At 45.4% G+C, this 19398-nt stretch overlaps 1 protein-coding gene across 1 annotated transcript in view; it reads left to right on the top strand.

The window, feature by feature from the left end:
* LOC134991434 (dipeptidyl aminopeptidase-like protein 6) overlaps nt 1-19398 on the top strand; it is a 58136-nt gene that overhangs the window by 14930 nt on the left and 23808 nt on the right. The window contains exons 5-7 of the mRNA XM_063950742.1: nt 4423-4541; nt 6938-6985; nt 11473-11571. Coding sequence (XP_063806812.1) covers nt 4423-4541; nt 6938-6985; nt 11473-11571 — 266 coding nt within the window. The remainder of the gene's footprint in view (nt 1-4422; nt 4542-6937; nt 6986-11472; nt 11572-19398) is intronic.

Below are 19398 nucleotides of genomic sequence, written 5' to 3'. Positions count from 1 at the left end.
TAGGGAATACAGGCACAGATATCAGCACTCACATATCCCCCCATTCATGTATCATCAACTAAAATGTGCTCCCCCATTTTGTTGCAACCAAAAGCCGAAAAGAGCTCGGTAAAGTTTGACAGCCCATCCACAGACCCTTAATACGGGGTAAGAAGGAATTCAAATGTATACTTCGCAATACCTCGAAGCTTGATTTAAAACACGTACGGCACGATGATACATGACCCCCCAAACATGGATTCATACACACATGCTTCTGCTATCTCACTAGGTCATACCCTTTTCCTACCTTCTCCTCTCCTCCCCTACCCAATCATAGAAATGTATTATACATGACATATATTTTTCTCTTTTTGAAATGTTTTAGAAAGTGGCAGTTATTGGTGACTGCCAAAGGGTGGACTGTCAAAGTCAGAAAAATATCACGCTACACATTGCCATATTTGCACCTCATGCGTGTTCCCGCTGCGCGTGCATGAGCTCTCCCGTGCGTGCGCATACTCGCTGTTGCGTGCACCCGCGGGCGCACGGTATGCGCATTTACGGTAGAGTTTGTATACGTCTAGCGTGCGACTCAATCGTAACATATTTTAACCATATAATGTATTTTATAGATTATGGTCGCTTTGATAGAATCTGAAAGTTTAGTTAATGTAGCATGTTCATAGACAAAGAGATCCCTCTTTGTTTGATACGAAGGGTCAGACAGGGGTTATACAGTGGTGTTTAGTATCCATCGGAAGAGTATTTAATAAGCAATATTCCGGTGATGGTTTGAAGCGGATTAATCGCTCGTGCGAATAGTTATGGACATAAGAAGTTTATGAACATTTACTGTATTTGCACTTTATTACCCATGCGGCGGGAAACCCAGTTTCCCACCCACCTGAGCAGTTAGGAATAGTCACAGCCCACCTGTATGAATCAACCTATGACCTTTTGTTATAATGCGAAGACGAATTCCTGTGTCCAATGAACAATAAGAATATAGGGACCATTGTACTGTATTGTGTGTAGTGTATAAAAGGACAAGCCGATCTGGGCCAGCTCTCTATTCTCTTCAACGGTTCTCATCACTGATAATCGGGAGCTGGATATCCAGAAGGCGCATGCGATTGTTTCCCTTTGTGCGTAAGTTTCTCTGCAATCATATTGTCTTTATTGTTATAAGCCATTCTCTCTCGTTCTCTCTCACTTTCTCTCTCTCTCTCCTTCCCCTTTAAAAGTAATTGTATCTTTATTGTATTTTATGTGTAGTTACTTGGTTAGATATTCTATGTTATTTTGGTAGTGTATAACTTGTACTGTATTATTCTTTTGCGATTGAACGTTCATTCATTTCCTTAAAAGGCGTTAGACCCTTAGACCGGTATTTGAGTGTTTATTATATTGCAGAGGGTAATAGGAGCGTCTCTATCGCTCAAACAGCTTTAGTGTAAACAAGGTTAAGCTGCGTTATATAGCTACAGTGTTTCAGTACAAGGTCTACAGTGTAAGAATATCCTTTCTGTGTGTTACATTCAAGGTCTACTGATTGTTATCTTGTGAGCGTCTGCGCTGCTCGTGATCTCCTCGTGGTCTCGAGCGTCCGCTACGCTGATAGCGTAGCATTACGGTAGTCGCTCACCTATAGTGTGCCCGATACCAACAGCGTATTCTCGCGAGCGTTTGTGTCGCTCGAGCGGCTCGCTCCCGATACAGCGTCCGCTACGCTAAGAGCGTACCCTTACGGTACCTCGTACGCCAATTGCGTACTGTGTTCTTTAACCTTTTAGAGTGTTTTAAATAAGATAAATATTAGGCTTTATCAATAGATAGATAGATAGATAGATAGATAGATAGATAGATAGATAGATAGATAGATAGATAACAACTATCTTATACATTATATTAGATACATAGGGAATATATCTAAATATTTCTGAACAAAGTAAATACATCTAATAATCTGGTGACATTTATATACAGCACATCTATATTATACTGTATATGGGCTACAAGTTTCTGAGCAATAATGATGTCTCAAAGATATATTCTACGATTCTTGTGACATTTATATTTACTTCTGAGTTTTAAATAGCACTTATAATTATACGCTCACATTGGGGGGGATTTCCATCTTGTGTTATATGGGATAGCCTTAATAATCAGATGTTAAAACTAATTATATAAATCTTCTGTAAATGTTTGTTGCTATTCACTGACATTAATATAACGTAAATTAATGTGCCCTTATATGTTGCTGAGAAATCGCTTTTCCCATCTGCCATTTGTACCAATATTACAATCATTCTGCACTGCCTTTTATGTCATTTTTTAGGATTTATGTGTTCTTGCTGGTTGTTTGTTTTAGTAAATATGTCTCTGAATATGTTCCTGACATATGGATCCCACAGTGATCAGTCATAGATAATTAGTTATTAGTTATCCTTTTGCCTGGTGTTCTCTAGGTAAAGCACACCTTTTTACTTACTGCACTCTTATAATATTATTCATTTATGTTTTTTAACTGTTTGATATACAATTTTTTTTTTAGGTTTTATTTGTTAAATGCCACTGTTAATTAATCATATCAGCTGAGAGCTTACTGATTATACCAAAGTACCTCCTGGAAGGACAGAGCTCTATTTATATAACTACACCTAAAGGGCCCTACACATATAAAGATCCGCCGCTGAGCTGCCCGACGACGGATACGGCCGACGGGCGACCCGGCGGCGGGGGGGCAGTGACGGGGGGAGTGACGTTTCTTCACTCCCCTATCACTCGGCTCATTTGAAATGCAGGCAAATATGGACGAGATCGTCCATAATGACCTGCATGTACAGCTGACGGGGCACCAGCGATGAACGAGCACGGGGTCGCGCATCGTTCATCGCTGGTGACTCCACACTCAAAGATATGAATGGTATCTCATTTAATAATGAACGAGATCGTTCATATCTTTGAGGAATATCGGCAACAAATCAAGTTGGCCATGAAGTAACGCATCAGCACTAAAGAGAATTGTTCCTATTTCATGTCCAGACCATTAACTGTATCCATGAACCTTCCTATTAGTGAATGTTGACCCAGGATCATATTTCTAACACTGTCAGACTATTAATGCTACTGTTCGGATTCCCATTTCTGTGATAAATACTTATTCAATTAAAAACATGCATTACAGGTTTGCATATTTGGGATCTGTATGACACACAGCTGGTACCCATAGAGTTTCCATAGTGATGCATCAAACAACTGTTCCTTCTTTGACTTGTCTGGTTCGATCCTATTATCCGCGAAGGGTGCGATGTGCGATTGCCACAGCATTTAAACGCCGACAGTGACACCCGATCTCGCACCCTATGCGGGCTGGTTTCTGCCTGAACTTGCACAAAAGTGCTCGGAGCCCTATGGGGCAGCGAGCACTTTTGTGTGAATTCGGGCCCCCGTAAAATGTGGCCGCGAAGATTCGCACCCGCGATATCATTGCAGCTAATAGTATCGACCCCACAGTGGCCTGATACTCCACTTCTCTCCCATTGGTCCGGCACTTCATAAATAAAGACTCCAGTGCTGGTTATATTGCCGGTGATTGTGGGATATCTGCTCTTAATGATTTGCTTCTCAGCCTGATTCCTGTTGTCTTTTTATATGGAGTGCTAAATTACTTTTTGTATCTGCCTGTGCAACTGTTTATACAAGTGCAAACTATTTCATCCTTATTGTATATGTGCTCATTAGCGGATCTTGTCACGGGCAAGCAGGACTTTTGCCTGGGGCGCCGCCTTCCGGAGGGCGCCGGCGCCATCCGGAGGGCGCCGCACCATGGCAAGATCCGCTGCTGCTGTGCCCTCCGCTGGCCGCTCTGTCCTCTGCCGCTGCCCGCTGTGCCGCTGCCCGCTGTGAAGGGAAACTAGACCTTTACTGTAATGATGTGCGGTGCGCGTTGACGTCATCGCGCACCGCACAGCAAAGGTCCTCTCCACGAAGGGAACTAGTAGCGTCTAGTTTCCCTTTGTGGAGAGGACCTTTGCTGTGCGGTGCGCGATGACGTCATCGCGCACCGCACATCATTTCAGCGGCGCTAATACTGTACAGGGGCGTAACTGACCATGCCCCCTGTATGAAGCCACACCCCTATTGCTGCCCGGAGCACAAAAAGTCCCTGAACCAGCCCTGTATGTGCTAGTGCTACATGTACATAATGGTGATATATTGTATCAGTTAATTAAATCTCATTAGGATTTTGAGGCTGGTTTTGTTTTATATATGCAGATTTTTTTTACAGGTTAAAATACATTTTAAATTAAATTTAAATAAATTGTACTGTTACTCTCGGTGGAACATTTACATGAATCCATATAAGAGACAAGCCAGTGAATACTTAGAGTGAGTGAATTAATACATATATACTTTCCTTCTCATCTCTAAATGCAGTGTGGAGACATTAGGATCGCTTAACCGCACCTGTGTGACCTGTGACCTATTTCCAGACTGCCAATTTGTGGATGTTAAATTCAGCCCTGGAGGCAGCTTCTTCATCCTTTTCTGCAAAGGTGAATTATAATATGATAAATGGGAAAAGTGGTATTTTAATTTTGCTATCAATAAACATGTGTATGATTCTTTAACATTTTCAAATGGAGAATGTTTTTCTTTTGTAGCAAATAAAAAAAAACACCTGCCAACTGTTACTAAAGTTGGACCGATATCTGCATGATTTGCCGTACCAGAATGGCAAATCGTGCATATCGCCTAATGTGTATGCATAACTGCGCGCTTACGTGGATTGCATGCAAAATCTTAGGGTCAGCACGGCCCACCAAAAGATGTCGCATGCAACCCCGTGCAGTGTAATGAAGAAAGGAACGAGATATCGTTCCGTCACTCATTACATTGGGTAATGTGTACCACCAATGGGGTTCATTCCGAGTTGTTCGCTCGTTGCCGATTTTCGCTATGTTGCGATTTGTTACTAACTGCGCATGCGCATGGTACGCAGAGCGCATGCGCTTAGTTATTTAACACAAAACTTAGCAGTTTTGCTGTGGCTTCTGCGGCGCTTTTCAGTCGCACTGGTGTTCGGTAAATGTTTGACAGGAAAGGGGCGTTTCTGGGCGGCAACTCAGCGTTTTCCCGGCGTTTGCATAAAAACGCAGGCGTGTCAGGGAAAAACGCGGGAGTGTCTGGAGAAACAGGGGAGTGGCTGGCCTAACGCAGGGCGTTTTTGTGACGTCAAACCAGGAACTAAACGTACTGAGCTGATCGCAATTCGTGAGTAGGTCCGGAGCTACTCAGAAACTGCAAAGAATTATTTAGTAGCAATTCTGCTTCTCTTTCGTTCGCAATTCTGCTATCGGCACAACTGCCAGTCATGCATATGTGTACCCGGCCTAACTGTAGCTATGATATTAAATCAAAAGTGATACTTTATCCAAATATAGTTTAAATCAGTATCATTCATATGAATACAAGATGTCTAGGGATTGCTCATGGTATTTCCAAACTTTACCACCATCCAGTCAGGATTATGTCTGACTAGGCTTGCCATAATATCCCTTCAATTCGGGACACCGATGAGTTACACAACGAATTTAGCCAGCTGACAGAACATGTGTAAATCATAGATGTCCTGAATTAAAGGGATATTATGGCAAGCCTTTGTATGACCATTCTGTTACTTACATTGGTAACTGAAATGGCATCCTTCTTATTGCTTATACAAATATTTTATGAACTGTGCCCCCTTTAAGAGACACAATTTCACATTTTTAAGTATTATACATAAACTAGCTAAATAGAGCAGTCGTTATTAAACTTAGTCCTCAGGAACCCAAACAGTTCATGTATTCCAGGTCACCCAGTAGGTTCATAGTTGCACTCAGTACTCATCACTGACACATTGTAAAAGATCCACAGGTGGAGCTAATTATTTTACTTGTGATTTTTTGAGGAGACCTGGAAAACATGATCTGTTTGGGGTCCTGAGGACCGAATTTGAGAACCTATGAAATAGACCAAACAGACATTTACCTGTCCTCTACTGCAGACCCTCCAACATGACCCGGCCCACTAGGTACAAAATGCTCTATTTCTGGACTTCCCTCTTAATTTATGATTTCCATCACCTGTGTTGAACTAGATATGATGTATAAGAAAGCTGTTTCTTCACAGGTGATGGCAATAATAAATTAAGAGGTAAGTTCAGAAACAGCATTTTGTACCTAGTGGGGCGGGTCATGTTGGAGGGTATGCTACTGCTGATCTGCCCTGTCTTCGTCGCTGCAATGGGAGATGTGTGTGTGTCATACTTGCCTACCTGACCCTCTCCATGAGGGAGAAAATGCTCTGTTCCTGGACTTTCCTGGTAATGTATGATTGCCATCACCTGTGGTAAGCTAGGTGATTGATAAGAAAGGTGTTTCACCACAGGTGATGGCAATCATACATTACCAGGAAAGTCCAGGAACAGAGCATTTTCTCCCTCATGTAGAGGGTCAGGTAGGCAAGTATGGTGTGCGTGCGTGCGTGTGCGCGCTTGGGGGGGGGGTCTGTTTTCACTTGATGAAGGATAGACAGATTGCCCTCTCCCTCTATTGTTATACAGAGTTTGACCTAGTTTGACCTCTGCATCAAGACAAACATTTTTTTTTACATTTATTTAATTCTGCTGTATTTCAAAATGTATTATCTCAGCTACCTCAACTTGTTTCAATATAGGTAACCCTGCATTTGATATTTTACTGGACCGTGTCACCACTGGAGGATAGGCGTGAGCATTAATAAATCCAGAGATGTTGGACTGGGAGTATGGATCTCATAGTTTTGTTTTAGATCCTTCATCCAGCATTGAATAGAAGTAAATTGTACTTGTTATTGCTAGGGCTACCTATTGGTTTGATTACCTAATTTTAATCATGACAGGTAATATTCTGTACTATCTGTCCTACAGGTCCTGGTGTTCCTCAGGTTTCAGTGCATCAAACCCAGAACCCTAAAGGTGAGAACCATCTTCCATACATAGGGGTATATTCAATGAAGGTTGAAACTGCCGTCTTGTTGAAAAGACGGCAGTTTTTGACTTTTTCAGGTCAGAAGGGGTTTCCGACCTATTCAATCCCGAGCATTTTTATTCGACAAGTCTGGGAATTCGACCTGTCGAATAGTATGTGAATAATTTGCTTACTTCTGAGGGAAACGGGGCCAAATTCGTCAGGTTTTGGCCCACGTTTCCAACCATCTCAGTTCGACTTAAAAAAAAGACTTGGACTGAGATGAGGGACCTGAGAGGAGGAGACGGGGGAGAGCCACGGGCAGATGGAGGAGAGCCACGGGCAGACAGGGGGCAGCAGCGCTACAGCTCAGCGCTGCAGGAGGATGTGTCATTGCCACCGCTAACGGTAGCGTCCACCCGGCTCCAGCAAGTGAGGTCCCGCTTGCTGGAGCCGGGTGGACGTTGCCGTGAGGTCTAGCAGCTGTGCCACATCCTCCTGCAGCGCGGCTGTCCCCCGTCTGCCCGCGGCTCTCCCCCGTCTGCCCGCGGCTCTCCCCCCTCTCCGGTCCCTCATCTCAATTCGACTTTTTTAAAGTCGAATTGAGATGGGCATTGAATAGCCCTTGTCGGATCCATTCCGACAAATGCATGTCGGAATTGATCCGAGCTCAATTGAATATACCCCATAATGTGCTGCTGTTCAAGACTATACAGTAAAGAATCTGCCATAATGGAAGCAGGGGTGCCGAGAGGGGGATAGAAGCCCCGGTCAGCTGCTGAGGGGGATAAATGTCTCTTGTTGCAGTGCTGCTGAGGGGGATAAATGTTTCCCATTACAGTGCTGCTGACGGTGATGGGGATAAATGTCTCCCATTGCAATGCTGCAGAGCTGCTGAGGGGGGTAAATGTCTCCCATTGCTGTGCTGCTGAGGGGGATAAATGTATCCCTTTGCAGTGCTGCTGAGGGGGATAAATGTCTACCATTGCAGTGCTGCTGAGGGGGATAAATGTTTCCCATTACAGTGCTGCTGACGGTGATGGGGATAAATGTCTCCCATTGCAATGCTGCAGAGCTGCTGAGGGGGGTAAATGTCTCCCATTGCTGTGCTGCTGAGGGGGATAAATGTATCCCTTTGCAGTGCTGCTGAGGGGGATAAATGTCTACCATTGCAGTGCTGCTGAGGGGGATAAATGTCTCCCATTGCAGTGCTCCTGAGGGGGATAAATGTCTCCCATTGCAATGCTGCAGAGGGGATAAATATCTCCCATTGCAGTGCTGCTGAGGGGGATAAATGTTTCCCATTACAGTGCTGCTGAGGGGGATAAATGTCTCTCATTGTAGTGCTGCTGAGGGGGATCAATGTCTCCCATTGCACTGCTGCTGATGGGGATCAATGTCTCCCATTGCACTGCTGCTGAGGGGGATAAATGTCTCCCATTGCACTGCTGCTGAGGGGGATAAATGTCTCCCTTTGCTGTGCTGCTGAGGGGGATAAATGTCTCCCATTGCAGTGCTGCTGAGGGGGATAAATGTCTCTCATTGCAGTGCTGCTGAGGGGGATAAATGTCTCTCATTGCAGTGCTGCTGAGGGGGATAAATGTTTCCCATTGCAGTGCTGCTGAGGGGGATAAATGTCTCCCACTGCACTGCTGCTGAGGGGATGCTTCCCATTGCAGTGCTGTGGGGGGGAGGGGGGGATAAATGTCTCCCATTGCAGTGCTGCTGAGGGGGATAAATGTTTCCCATTACAGTGCTGCTGAGGGGGATAAATGTCTCCCATTGCACTGCTGCTGAGGGGGATAAATGTTTCCCATTGCAGTGCTGCTGACGGGGATAGATGTCTCCCATTGCAGTGCTGCAGAGGGGGATAAATGTCTCCCATTGCAGTGCTGTTGAGCTGCTGAGGGGGGATAAATGTCTTTCATTGCAGTGCTGCTGAGGGGGATAAATGTCTTCCATTGCAGTGCTGCTGAGGGGGATAAATGTCTTCCATTGCAGTGCTGCTGAGGGGGATAAATGTCTCCCATTGCAGTGCTGCTGAGGGGGATAAATGTCTCCCATTGCAGTGCTGTTGTTGGGGGATAAATGTCCCCCTTTGCAGTGCTGATAGTATGGGTTTTTTTTCTGGAGGGGGCATGGTTACGCCACTTGGATTTGCCCCACCCACACCAGTACCTGACCCTACTCTTCTCTCGGCAGCCCTGAGTAGAGTCTAATAATAGTGGTAGAATCTCTGTCTGTTCCTGTGAATAGTACAGTGACCATCTTCCGCTGCCTGTAGTGTTTCATTTCCAGTTGTTTGGGTTTAGTTATATGGAATCTGTGCCCAATTTGTTTAATCTTTTGGTGGCCAAATAGGTTAAATCATGTCTACCTGTCAGATCTAATCCGACAAGCACACTGGGTTCAGTTAGTGCAGTTGTTAAATCCATGAGCAGTGGCACCGTGATGGGGGGTGGGTACTGATTACCCAGACCTGGGGTATCCTACAGACCCGGGTACTTATTACCCAGACCTATCCTACCCGGGCTATCCTGCAAAAGGGTATGGGACTCCAGGTCGACACCAAAAAGGTTGACACCAACTGGTCGACACACCTTAGGTTTACACCTGCAATATTTCGACATGGACAAAAGGTCAACATGAACAAGGTCGACATGGAAAAAGGTCGATATGAGTTTTTAATGTTTTTTTGTGTCGTTCTCTTCGTAGAGTGACCGGGAACCCCAAATAGTGCACCGTGTCCCCTCACATTCGCTCCACTACCACTGCGCTTGGCACAAGTTACTGTTACCGATTGTAGTCCATGTGGATTGTAAAGTGTGAAAAACTTAAATAAAAAAAATTGTGGAAAAATCATGTCAACCTTTTTCCATGACGACCTTTTGTCCATGTTGACCTATAGCAGGTGTTGACCTTAGGTGTGTCGACCTTTTTGGTGTCGACCTGGAGTCCGGATACCCCTACAAAATACATTAGTAATTGGCTGTATTAATCAAGTGAAAATTGTGAAGGATAAGCTAAATAAATACAATTTAATAATCACAATGGCATATGATCACAATCTGGTGAATTGTGGGTATGGGGACCCGGTAAATACATCTGTATTAAGGTTAAGTAACTTTAATGTATCTTTAGTTTGATCATTGTTTAATATCAAAAGGTGAAAAAGGATAGGTATCAGCTATAAATGCACATTCACTTTATGTTATAACAAATATAAGCATTCCAAACATTCCGCGGCTGATTACAAATTTTCTGTGAAAAATAATGATTTCATTCAAATATTTGTTTTACTGTAACAAATCTATTAGTTCATGTTGTTTTTAAATCTCTTCATGTGTTCCTGTACGCTCCAGTAGAGCCTTTCTGTGGTGCTGCCTCAACAAATATGTCATGAGGGTAAAATGAAAACAATTTATTGCAATTATTGCAAAGCCTGTAAAATAATTTTTTTAAATAAATTGAATTTATGTCTTAGTGATTTTTTTAATTACATAGATTGTACACAATGTCATTTCAGTGCCGCTTATTAAAGCCTGAATGCAACATAAATACTATAATAAAGTTGCTTGCACTGCAGACAATTATCCAGTGTGCAGTCATTTGCTAACTCTATTTGTACTTTTATTTACTTGATGATAGCATACTCTGCAAAACTTTACAACTGGGAACAGATACAGAAATAAAACAAGATAAGGTGTTAGGGTGTGGTATGTTAGGTGGATTAGACTTAGGTCCACAGTGTCTAGGTCGACCACTATTGGTCGACAGTAAGTAGGTCAACAGGGACTATAGGTCGACATGTACTAGGTCGACATGAGTTTTTTTTTACCTTTTTTTTGGTGTTGTTTTCTCTGTACAGTGACCGGGAACCCCAATTAGGGCAACCGTGTCCCCTCGCATGGCCTCGCTATGCTCGGCACAAGTTACCATTCCCAGTTGTAGTCCATGTGGATCGTAAAGTATGAAAAAGTTTACAAAATAAAAAAAAATGTGGAAAACTTATGTCCACCTCTTGTCACATCGACCTAAAACATGCCAACCTAGAGTCCCTGTCGACCTAGAAACCATGTCGACCTACTTACTGTCAACCAATAGTGATTGACCTAGACAGTGTCGACCTACTTACTGGCGACGTAACGACCGGACACCAAGGTATTAATAGTCAAACAGTAAGAGGGCCATGCTTTGCAAGTGTACAGTCTATAGAACTAGGGGTCTGGGCACCCCTTGCAAAGTGAATGACCACTCCTCAAAACTCCACTTGGCTAGCTTTTATTGAGGTGAAGTTTGTGGCTGTGTCCTACACATCTACCACCTTTTGCTCTGTTGAATGCATGGCGATATTTGTAAGACATTCTTGCTCCTTGCTGGACCAGAGATAGTTCTTTATCCGTTTAAGTTTACAGAAAGTGCAGGGCTTCACTGTGATGGGTAACATCAGAAATTCCAGGTATAAAGAAGCTTTCTCTCATTCCCAATTTCCCAGATTTCCTTGTTCTAGAGGACAACCAGGCTCTGAAAGCCACTCTCTGCATAAAGGACATGCCGGAGATACTGTACAGAACCATTCATACTGATGGCTATGGTAAGGATGATACTCTTGGTGCTGGAGAAATGACAAACAATGTATACTCCTACATATCATATCATAGCAACTTTGTTAATACTTTATTGCTTGACCATTATGATGGAATTTCTCACACATGGTATTGTTACTGAGCATTATTGGAAAAGAGAGAATATTTCTCTTCCTGTAGACAGTATCATTTTTGTTTCAATGCACAGTGTAGGTGGATTTCTCAGTGCCCTCACACTTAGATGATAGGCTTATTTTTTGTGACATCTTTTCCAAATATTTGGATTTGTTTTTATAGTCAACCATCCATTTTGCACATTCTTAATGCATTGTACATAGGGGGTAATTCCAAGTTGATCGCAGCAGGATTTTTTTTAGCAGTTGGGCAAAACCATGTGCACTGCAGGGGAGGCAGATATAACATGTGCAGAAAGAGTTAGATTTGGGTGGGTTATTTTATTTCTGTGCAGGGTAAATACTGGCTGCTTTATTTTTACGCTGCAAATTAGATTGCAGATTGAACACACCACACCCAAATCTAACTCTCTCTGTACATGTTATATCTGCCTCCCCTGCAGTGCACATGGTTTTGCCCAATTGCTATCAAAAATCCTGCTGCGATCAACTTGGAATTACCCCCATAGAGCCTAATTCAGACCTGATCCCTTGCTATCTATTTTTTGCAGCGCTGCGATCAGATAGTTGCCGCCTATGGGGGTGTTAATTGTAGCTTTGCAAGTGTGCGATCACATATGCAACCGAGCACTACAAAAAAGTTTTGTGCAGTTTCTAAGTTGCCCAGAACTTACTCAGCCGCTGCGATCACTTCAGCCTGGCAGGTCCCGGAATTGACGTCAGACACCCGACCTGCAAATGCTTGGACACGCCTGCGTTTTTCCAAACACTCCCAGAAAACGGTCAGTTGACACCCACAAACGCCCTCTTCCTTGCGATCGGCTGTGCAAATGGATTTTTCGTAAAACTCATCGCACAGCAACGATCCTCTTTGCACCCGTATGACGCGCCTGCACATTGCGGTGCATACACATGCACAGTTCTGAAGTGATTGCAGCGCAGCCAAAAAACCTAGCGTGCGATCAGATCTGAATGACCCCCCATACAGAGTGCTTTCCAAAAGTGCAAACTCCCACTACAAATGCTCTTTCTCTTACGTCCTAGAGGATGCTGGGGTCCATTTTAGTACCATGGGGTATATACGGTTTCCGCAGGAGCCTTCGGCACTTTTAGACTTTTTAACAGAGTGAACTGGCTCCTCCCTCTATGCCCCTCCTCCAGACCCAAGTTTAGAAAATGTGCCCGGGAGACTGGATGCACACCAGTGAAGCTCTACAGAGTTCTGCTGGAAAAGACTTTGTTAGGTTTTTTATTTTAGAGGGAAGCTGCTGGCAACAGCTTCCCTGCTTCGTGGGACTTAGGGGGAGGGGAAGTAGGAACCAACTTCTCAGTTAGTTTAATGGCTCTGCTTCCACTGACAGGACACCATTAGCTCCTGAAAGGTACTGAACACAGCCCTTGCTTGGCTGCTGCTCACTCCCACAGCACTTCCGCCACCCCGTAACAGAGCCAGAAGTCAGAAGGCTGGTGAGTATTTACCGGAGACCTGCAGAGTGGCCCTCCGGTCATCATGGCGGCATAAAGGTACCAGCGCAGCGCGGGACGCTGCGCATTAACATTTCTCTCAGCACAGGGTGCAAAGCGTGGGGGGGGGGGGGGCGCGCTCTGAGGGACATGATAAATCCTTACTCTCACTGGCAAAATGTACATACATGTGAGCCGCTGATGTACACTACCCCCGCCAGTATAAATATTACTGTGGCTGAACCGCGCCATTACAGGGGGCGGGGCTTCACCTCAGAATTGCTTGTAATACTCAATTGGCGCCATTTTCTCCTCACAGAGACGCCGGAGTGCTGATCCTGCAGGCTGCTTCTCCTCACACATCGCTGATACAAGTACCAGGGTGTTATGGAAGGGGAGGGGAGCACATAATTTATTGAAGTCTGCAGGCTTCACATTGGATAAAAAGCGCTGTTTTGGTATATATGTATATTCATTGTATGTAATACATATAGGGCGCGTGGTGTGGACTGGCAATTCCCTCTGGGTCCCTCTGACAGGCATTAGTGTAGGTCTGTCCCCATTAGCTCCCGTGTGTGTGTGTGTGTGTGTGTGAGTGGTGTGACTATACACGCATGTAACATGTCTAGAGAAAGCTCTTCCCCAGGGGAACCCATGTTAGAGGCACAGGAGTGTTCTGAGCCTGTGTGGGTGAGAAAGATGCAGAGTAATATGGCTAAACTAGCGAAGAAATTCTCTGAGTCTGAGGAACAGACAAAGCATTGGAGACAGTCTGTGGAAGATGCTCTATTTGCTGATTGTTCCACATCATCCACTCGGGACCCCTCCAGTTCCCATAAAAGGTCCCTGGCCAAAATTATGCAAAGGGACACTGACACAGATTCCGACACTGAAGTCGACACTGGGGATTTGAGGGGGGTAGACCCCAAACTGGCTAAGAGCATTCAATGTATGATAGTCGCTATAAAAGAGGTATTGGAATTTCCTGACACAACAGCTCCACCTGAGGAAAAGATTATTTTAAATTAAATAAAAAACAGGTGGTGACTTTTCCTCCGTCTAAGGACTTAAATACATTTTTTGAGGAATCCTGGGCTAACCCGGAAAAGAAATTTGCTATCCCTAAAAAGGTTGTGGGTAGCGTACCCTTTCCCAGAAGAGGATAGACGTAAGTGGGAGTCACCCCCAATGATAGACACCTCAGTTTCTAGGTTGTCAAAGAAAATCATTTTGCCTGCCCCAGGGTCAGCTTCATTAAAAGAACCTGCTGACCGCAAATTAGAGACGACTTTAAAGTCCAGCTTTGTTGCTATGGGTACGTTGCTCAGGCCCACAATTGCTTCTGCGTGGGAAGGTAACGCAGTCGAACAGTGGGCAGATAACTTGATTGTTAATATTGACACGGTCGATAAGGATGACATGCTGCAAATTCTAGGTCATATCAAAGATTATTTGGTTGAGGCTATGAAGGACGTAGGCTTACTGGGCTCACGTGCCTCTGCCATGGTGGTTTCAGCCAGCAGGGCGCTCTGGATACGCCAATGGAATGCTGACGCAGAATCCAAAATCAATATTGAGGCGCTCCCATACAATGGTAAGGCCCTCTTTGGAAAGAAATTAGATGTCATGATATCTACTACTACATCAGGCAAGTCAGCATTTCTGCCGCCGGCAGCTACACCGGCTAAAAAAGTATATCATTCTCATACTATGCAGTCCTTTCGGGCCAACAAGTACAAAAAGGCTAAAAGTACCCCTTTTTTCACAGGAAAAGGGAGAGGAAAAGGTAGAAAACCTACAACACCCTCAGGCTCCCAAGAGCAGAAGTCAACAACTACTTCTGCAAAAACCACAGCATGACGCTGGGTGGGGGCACGTCTACTATTTTTCAGCCAGGTCTGGCTTCGCTTAAACCTGGATCCTTGGATTTTACAGATAATATCGCAAGGTTACAAGTTGGAATTTCAAGACCTTCCCCCATGCCGATTTTTCAAATCAGCCTTACCAGTTTCTGCTTAGGACAGCGCAAATGTCCTGAATGCAATACACAAATTATGTCAAGATAAGGTAATTGCCTTGGTTCCTGCCGAACAAAGGAATCAAGGCTTTTATTCAAGCCTGTTTGTAGTACCAAAGCCGGATGGCTCGGTCAGGCCGATTTTAAACCTAAAATCTCTGAATCTTTATTTAAAAAGATTCAAATTCAAGATGGAATCCTTGAGAGTGGTGATTTCCAGCTTGAAATAAAAGGAATTTCTGGTGTCAGTGGACATCAAGGATGCTTACTTGCATGTCCCTATTTACCCGCCACATCAAGCATACCTGAGGTTTGCAGTTCAGGATTGGCACTACCAATTCCAGACATTACCGTTCGGGTTCTCCACGGCTCCGAGAATATTCACCAAGGTGATGGCGGAGATGATGGTTCTCCTTCGCAAACAAGGAGTCAACATAATTCCATACCTGGACGATCTCCTCATAAAAGCGAGATCCAGGGACAAGCTAATCCAGAACATAGCGTTATCCCTGACGGTACTTCAACAACACGGTTGGATCATCAACTTTCCAAAATCTCAGTTGGAACAGACGATGAGGTTATCATTTTTGGGAATGATACTGGACACCGAGGTACAAGAGGTATTTCTACCGGTGGAAAAGGCTCAGGAGATCCAGAGCATGGTCAAATAACTTTTGAGACCAAGAACAGTATCAATTCATCAGTGCATTCGCCTGTTGGGGAAAATGGTGGCGGCTTATGAGGCGCTACAATATGGCCGATTCCATGCCAGGGTCTTCCAGTGGGACCTACTGGACAAGTGGTCCGGGTCGCATCTCCACATGCATCAAAAGATAATCTTGTCAGCAAAAGCCAGAATTTCGCTCCTGTGGTGGCTACAAATGTCTCACATCCTCGAGGGATGCAGGTTCGGGATTCAGACATGGATCCTGGTAACCACGGATGCAAGTCTCCGAGCATGGGGAGCAGTCACGCAAGGCGAAAGCTTCCAAGGAAGGTGGTCAAGTCAAGAAACTCGACTTCACATAAACATTCTGGAATTGAGAGCTGTGTACAACAGTCTTCATCAGGCGGCACACCTGCTTCAAGGTCGTCCCATACAGATCCAGTAGCTTACATAAACCGTCAAGGCGGCACAAAAAGCAGAGCGGCAATGGCAGAGGTGACAAAGATACTCCTCTTGGCAGAAAGACATGCAAAAGCTCTGTTGGCAATTTTCATTCCGGGAGTGGACAACTGGGAAGCATACTTCCTCAGCAGACACGATCTCCATCCAGGAGAATGGGGCCTCCACCCAGAAGTCTTTGCGGAGGTCGCAAGTTGTTGGGGCGTTCCTCAAGTGGATATGATGGCATCACGCCTCAACAAGAAGCTTCAGAAATATTGTTCCAGGTCCAGAGACCCACAAGCAATAGCGATAGATGCACTGGTGACCCAGTGGGTGTTTCAGTCTGTGTATCTGTTCCCTCCACTTCCACTTATTCCAAAAGTTCTCAAGATCATCAGAAGAACAAGAGTTCGAGCAATACTCATTGCTCCAGATTGGCCAAGGAGGGCTTGGTATCCAGATCTTCAAGAGTTATTACTGGAAGATCCTCGGCCTCTTCCTCTTCGCAAGGACCTGCTTCAGCAGGGGCCGTTAGTTTATCATGACTTACCGTAGCTGCATTGAGCGCCAGATCCTAGCCCGTAAGGGTATTCCCAATTAAGTCATTCCCACACTTATTCTGGCCAGGAAAGGGGTAACGTCCAAACATTACCATTGGATTTGGAGAAAATATGTATCTTGGTGTGAATCCAAGAAGTCTCCTGTGGTGGAGTTTCAATTAGGACGACTTCTCCTATTTCTACAGGCGGGTGTGGATGCTGGATTGAGATTAGGATCAAGGTTCAGATTTCGGCCTTGTCAGTTTTCTTTCAGAAACAATTGGCTTCCCTTCCTGAGGTCCAGACCTTCGTGAAAGGGGTTTTGCGCAACCAACCTCCCTTTGTGCCTCCTGCGGCACCATGGGATCTTAATGTGGTGTTGCAGTTCCTTAAATCGGACTGGTTTGAGCCTCTACAAGAGGTAGAGTTGAAGTTTCTCACTTGGAAAGTGGTCATGCTGTTGGCCTTGGCCTCAGGCAGACGAGTGTCTGAGTTAGGAGCTCTGTCACACAAGAGTCCCTACTTACTATTTCATGAAGATAGGGCTGAACTGAGAAAACGTCAGCATTTTCTTCCAAAGGTTGTGTCTTCTTTTCATATCAACTAACCAGTTGTGGTGCCAGTGGCTTTTGACACCTCAGCCATCCCAAAGTCCTCGGATGTCGTCAGAGCGTTGAGGATTTATGTCGCAAGAACGGCTAGGATAAGGAAAACAGAATCTTTGTTTGTCCCCTATGACCCCAACAAGATTGGGGGCCCTGCTTCTAAGCAGACTATTGCGCGCTGGATCAGAGGTACCATTCAGCACGCTCATTCCACGGCAGGATTGCCGTTACCGATTTCAGTAAAAGCCCACTCTACAAGGAAAGTGGGTTCGTCCTGGGCAGCTGCCCGGGGTGTTTCGGCATTGCAAATCTGCCGAGCTGCTACTTGGTCAGGTGCAAACACGTTTGCTAAGTTTTATAAGTTTGACACCTTGGCTGCTGACGACCTAAAATTTGGTCAGTCAGTTCTGCAGGAACATTAGCACTTTCCCGCCCGTACTGGGAGCTTTGGTACATCTCCATGGTACTAAAATGGACCCCAGCATCCTCTAGCACATAAGAGAAAATAGGATTTTAATAACCTACCGGTAAATCCTTTTCTCGTAGTCCATAGTGCAGGGCAGGTTCTACACCTTGCGGCGCCCAGTGCGAAAGTTTCCACTGGTACCCCCACCCCCTTGTCGGCAAAACAGTTAGTTTGTGAAAAATAGAGGCGTGGCTTCATAGGGGAGGGCCGTGGCCACAGTTATGCCCCCAGTAGCTGTGCCCCCAGATTTGCCCCAAGTAGTTGTGCCCCCCAGTTGATTTTCCCCCTGTAGCTGTGCCCCCCTGTAGATTTGCCCCAGTAGCTGTGCCCCCAGTAGTTGTGTCCCCAGTTAATTTGCCCTCAGTAGCTGGTCCCCCTGTAGCAGTGCCCCCTGTAGCTGTGCCCCCTGTAGCAGTGCCCCTTGTAGCTATGCCTCCAGTTGATTTGCCCCCAGTAGCTGTTCCCCCTGTAGCTGTTCCCCCTGTAGCAGTGCCCCCAGTAGCTGTGCCCCCTGTAGTAGTGCCCCCTGTAGTAGTGCCCCCTGTAGTAGTGCCCCCTGTAGGAGTGCCCCCAGTAGCTGTTCCCCCTGTAGCAGTGCCCCCAGTATGTGCCCTCTGTAGTTGTGCCCCCAGTAGTAGTGCCCCTTGTAGCTGTGCTCCCTGTATGTGCCCCCAGTAGTAGCAACGCTTTCAAAGCCTAAAGGAAAAAAACACAATACTTACCAGCCTCGCTCCTGCTTCCGGACCGCTGCTGCTGTCTCTGGGCGCCGGATCCTCACAATGGGAGAGACGTCATGACGTCTCTCCCATAGCAGCGCCGCACTGACACTAGGGGTCAGTTTTGACCTCTAGCTTCAGTCAGTGACGCCGGCTGCAGCGGGCGCACTTAGGGTAGCAGCGCCCCGGGCAAAAAGCCTGCTTGCCCATGGCAAGAGCCGCTACTGCTGTAGAGGATGCTGGGCGCCCGCCCAGTGCTCCATTTTTCCTGCTGATTACGTTTAAAAAATTTTACACACTTATGTTTAGATGTTGACAGCTGTTGCTGTTACGTTATACATGCTGGTTGGCATGAGTTATGTTAAAGGCCATGTTAGCCGACATGTTTCTTGTATATGGTGTGAGCTGTGTGAATCTCGCCACAAGTTTATGAGCTAATCCTCTCTCAAATATGTACGTCTCCTCGGGCACAGTTCCTAAACTGAGGTCTGGAGGAGGGGCATAGAGGGAGGAGCCAGTTCACACTGTTAAAAAGTCTTAAAGTGCCGAAGGCTCCTGCAGAACCGTCTATACCCCATGGTACTAAAATGGACCCCAGCATCCTCTACGGACTACGAGAAAAGGATTTACCGGTAGGTTATTAAAATCCTATTTTTGTGACATCGCCTGCACCCAGTATTATGGAGCAATGCATCCATTTACAGGTCAAGACATCAGCATGTTTCAGTGTGCAAGTGTGTTAATATCTCTGCCGCCGGAGTGGGGGAGTGAAAACTCCCCTCACCA

This window comes from Pseudophryne corroboree, chromosome 2, assembly GCF_028390025.1.
Source record: "Pseudophryne corroboree isolate aPseCor3 chromosome 2, aPseCor3.hap2, whole genome shotgun sequence".
In the NCBI taxonomy this organism is placed as follows: Eukaryota; Metazoa; Chordata; class Amphibia; order Anura; family Myobatrachidae; genus Pseudophryne; species Pseudophryne corroboree.
Note: the sequence above shows the minus strand (reverse complement) of the source record. Positions and strands in the feature narration are given on the sequence as shown.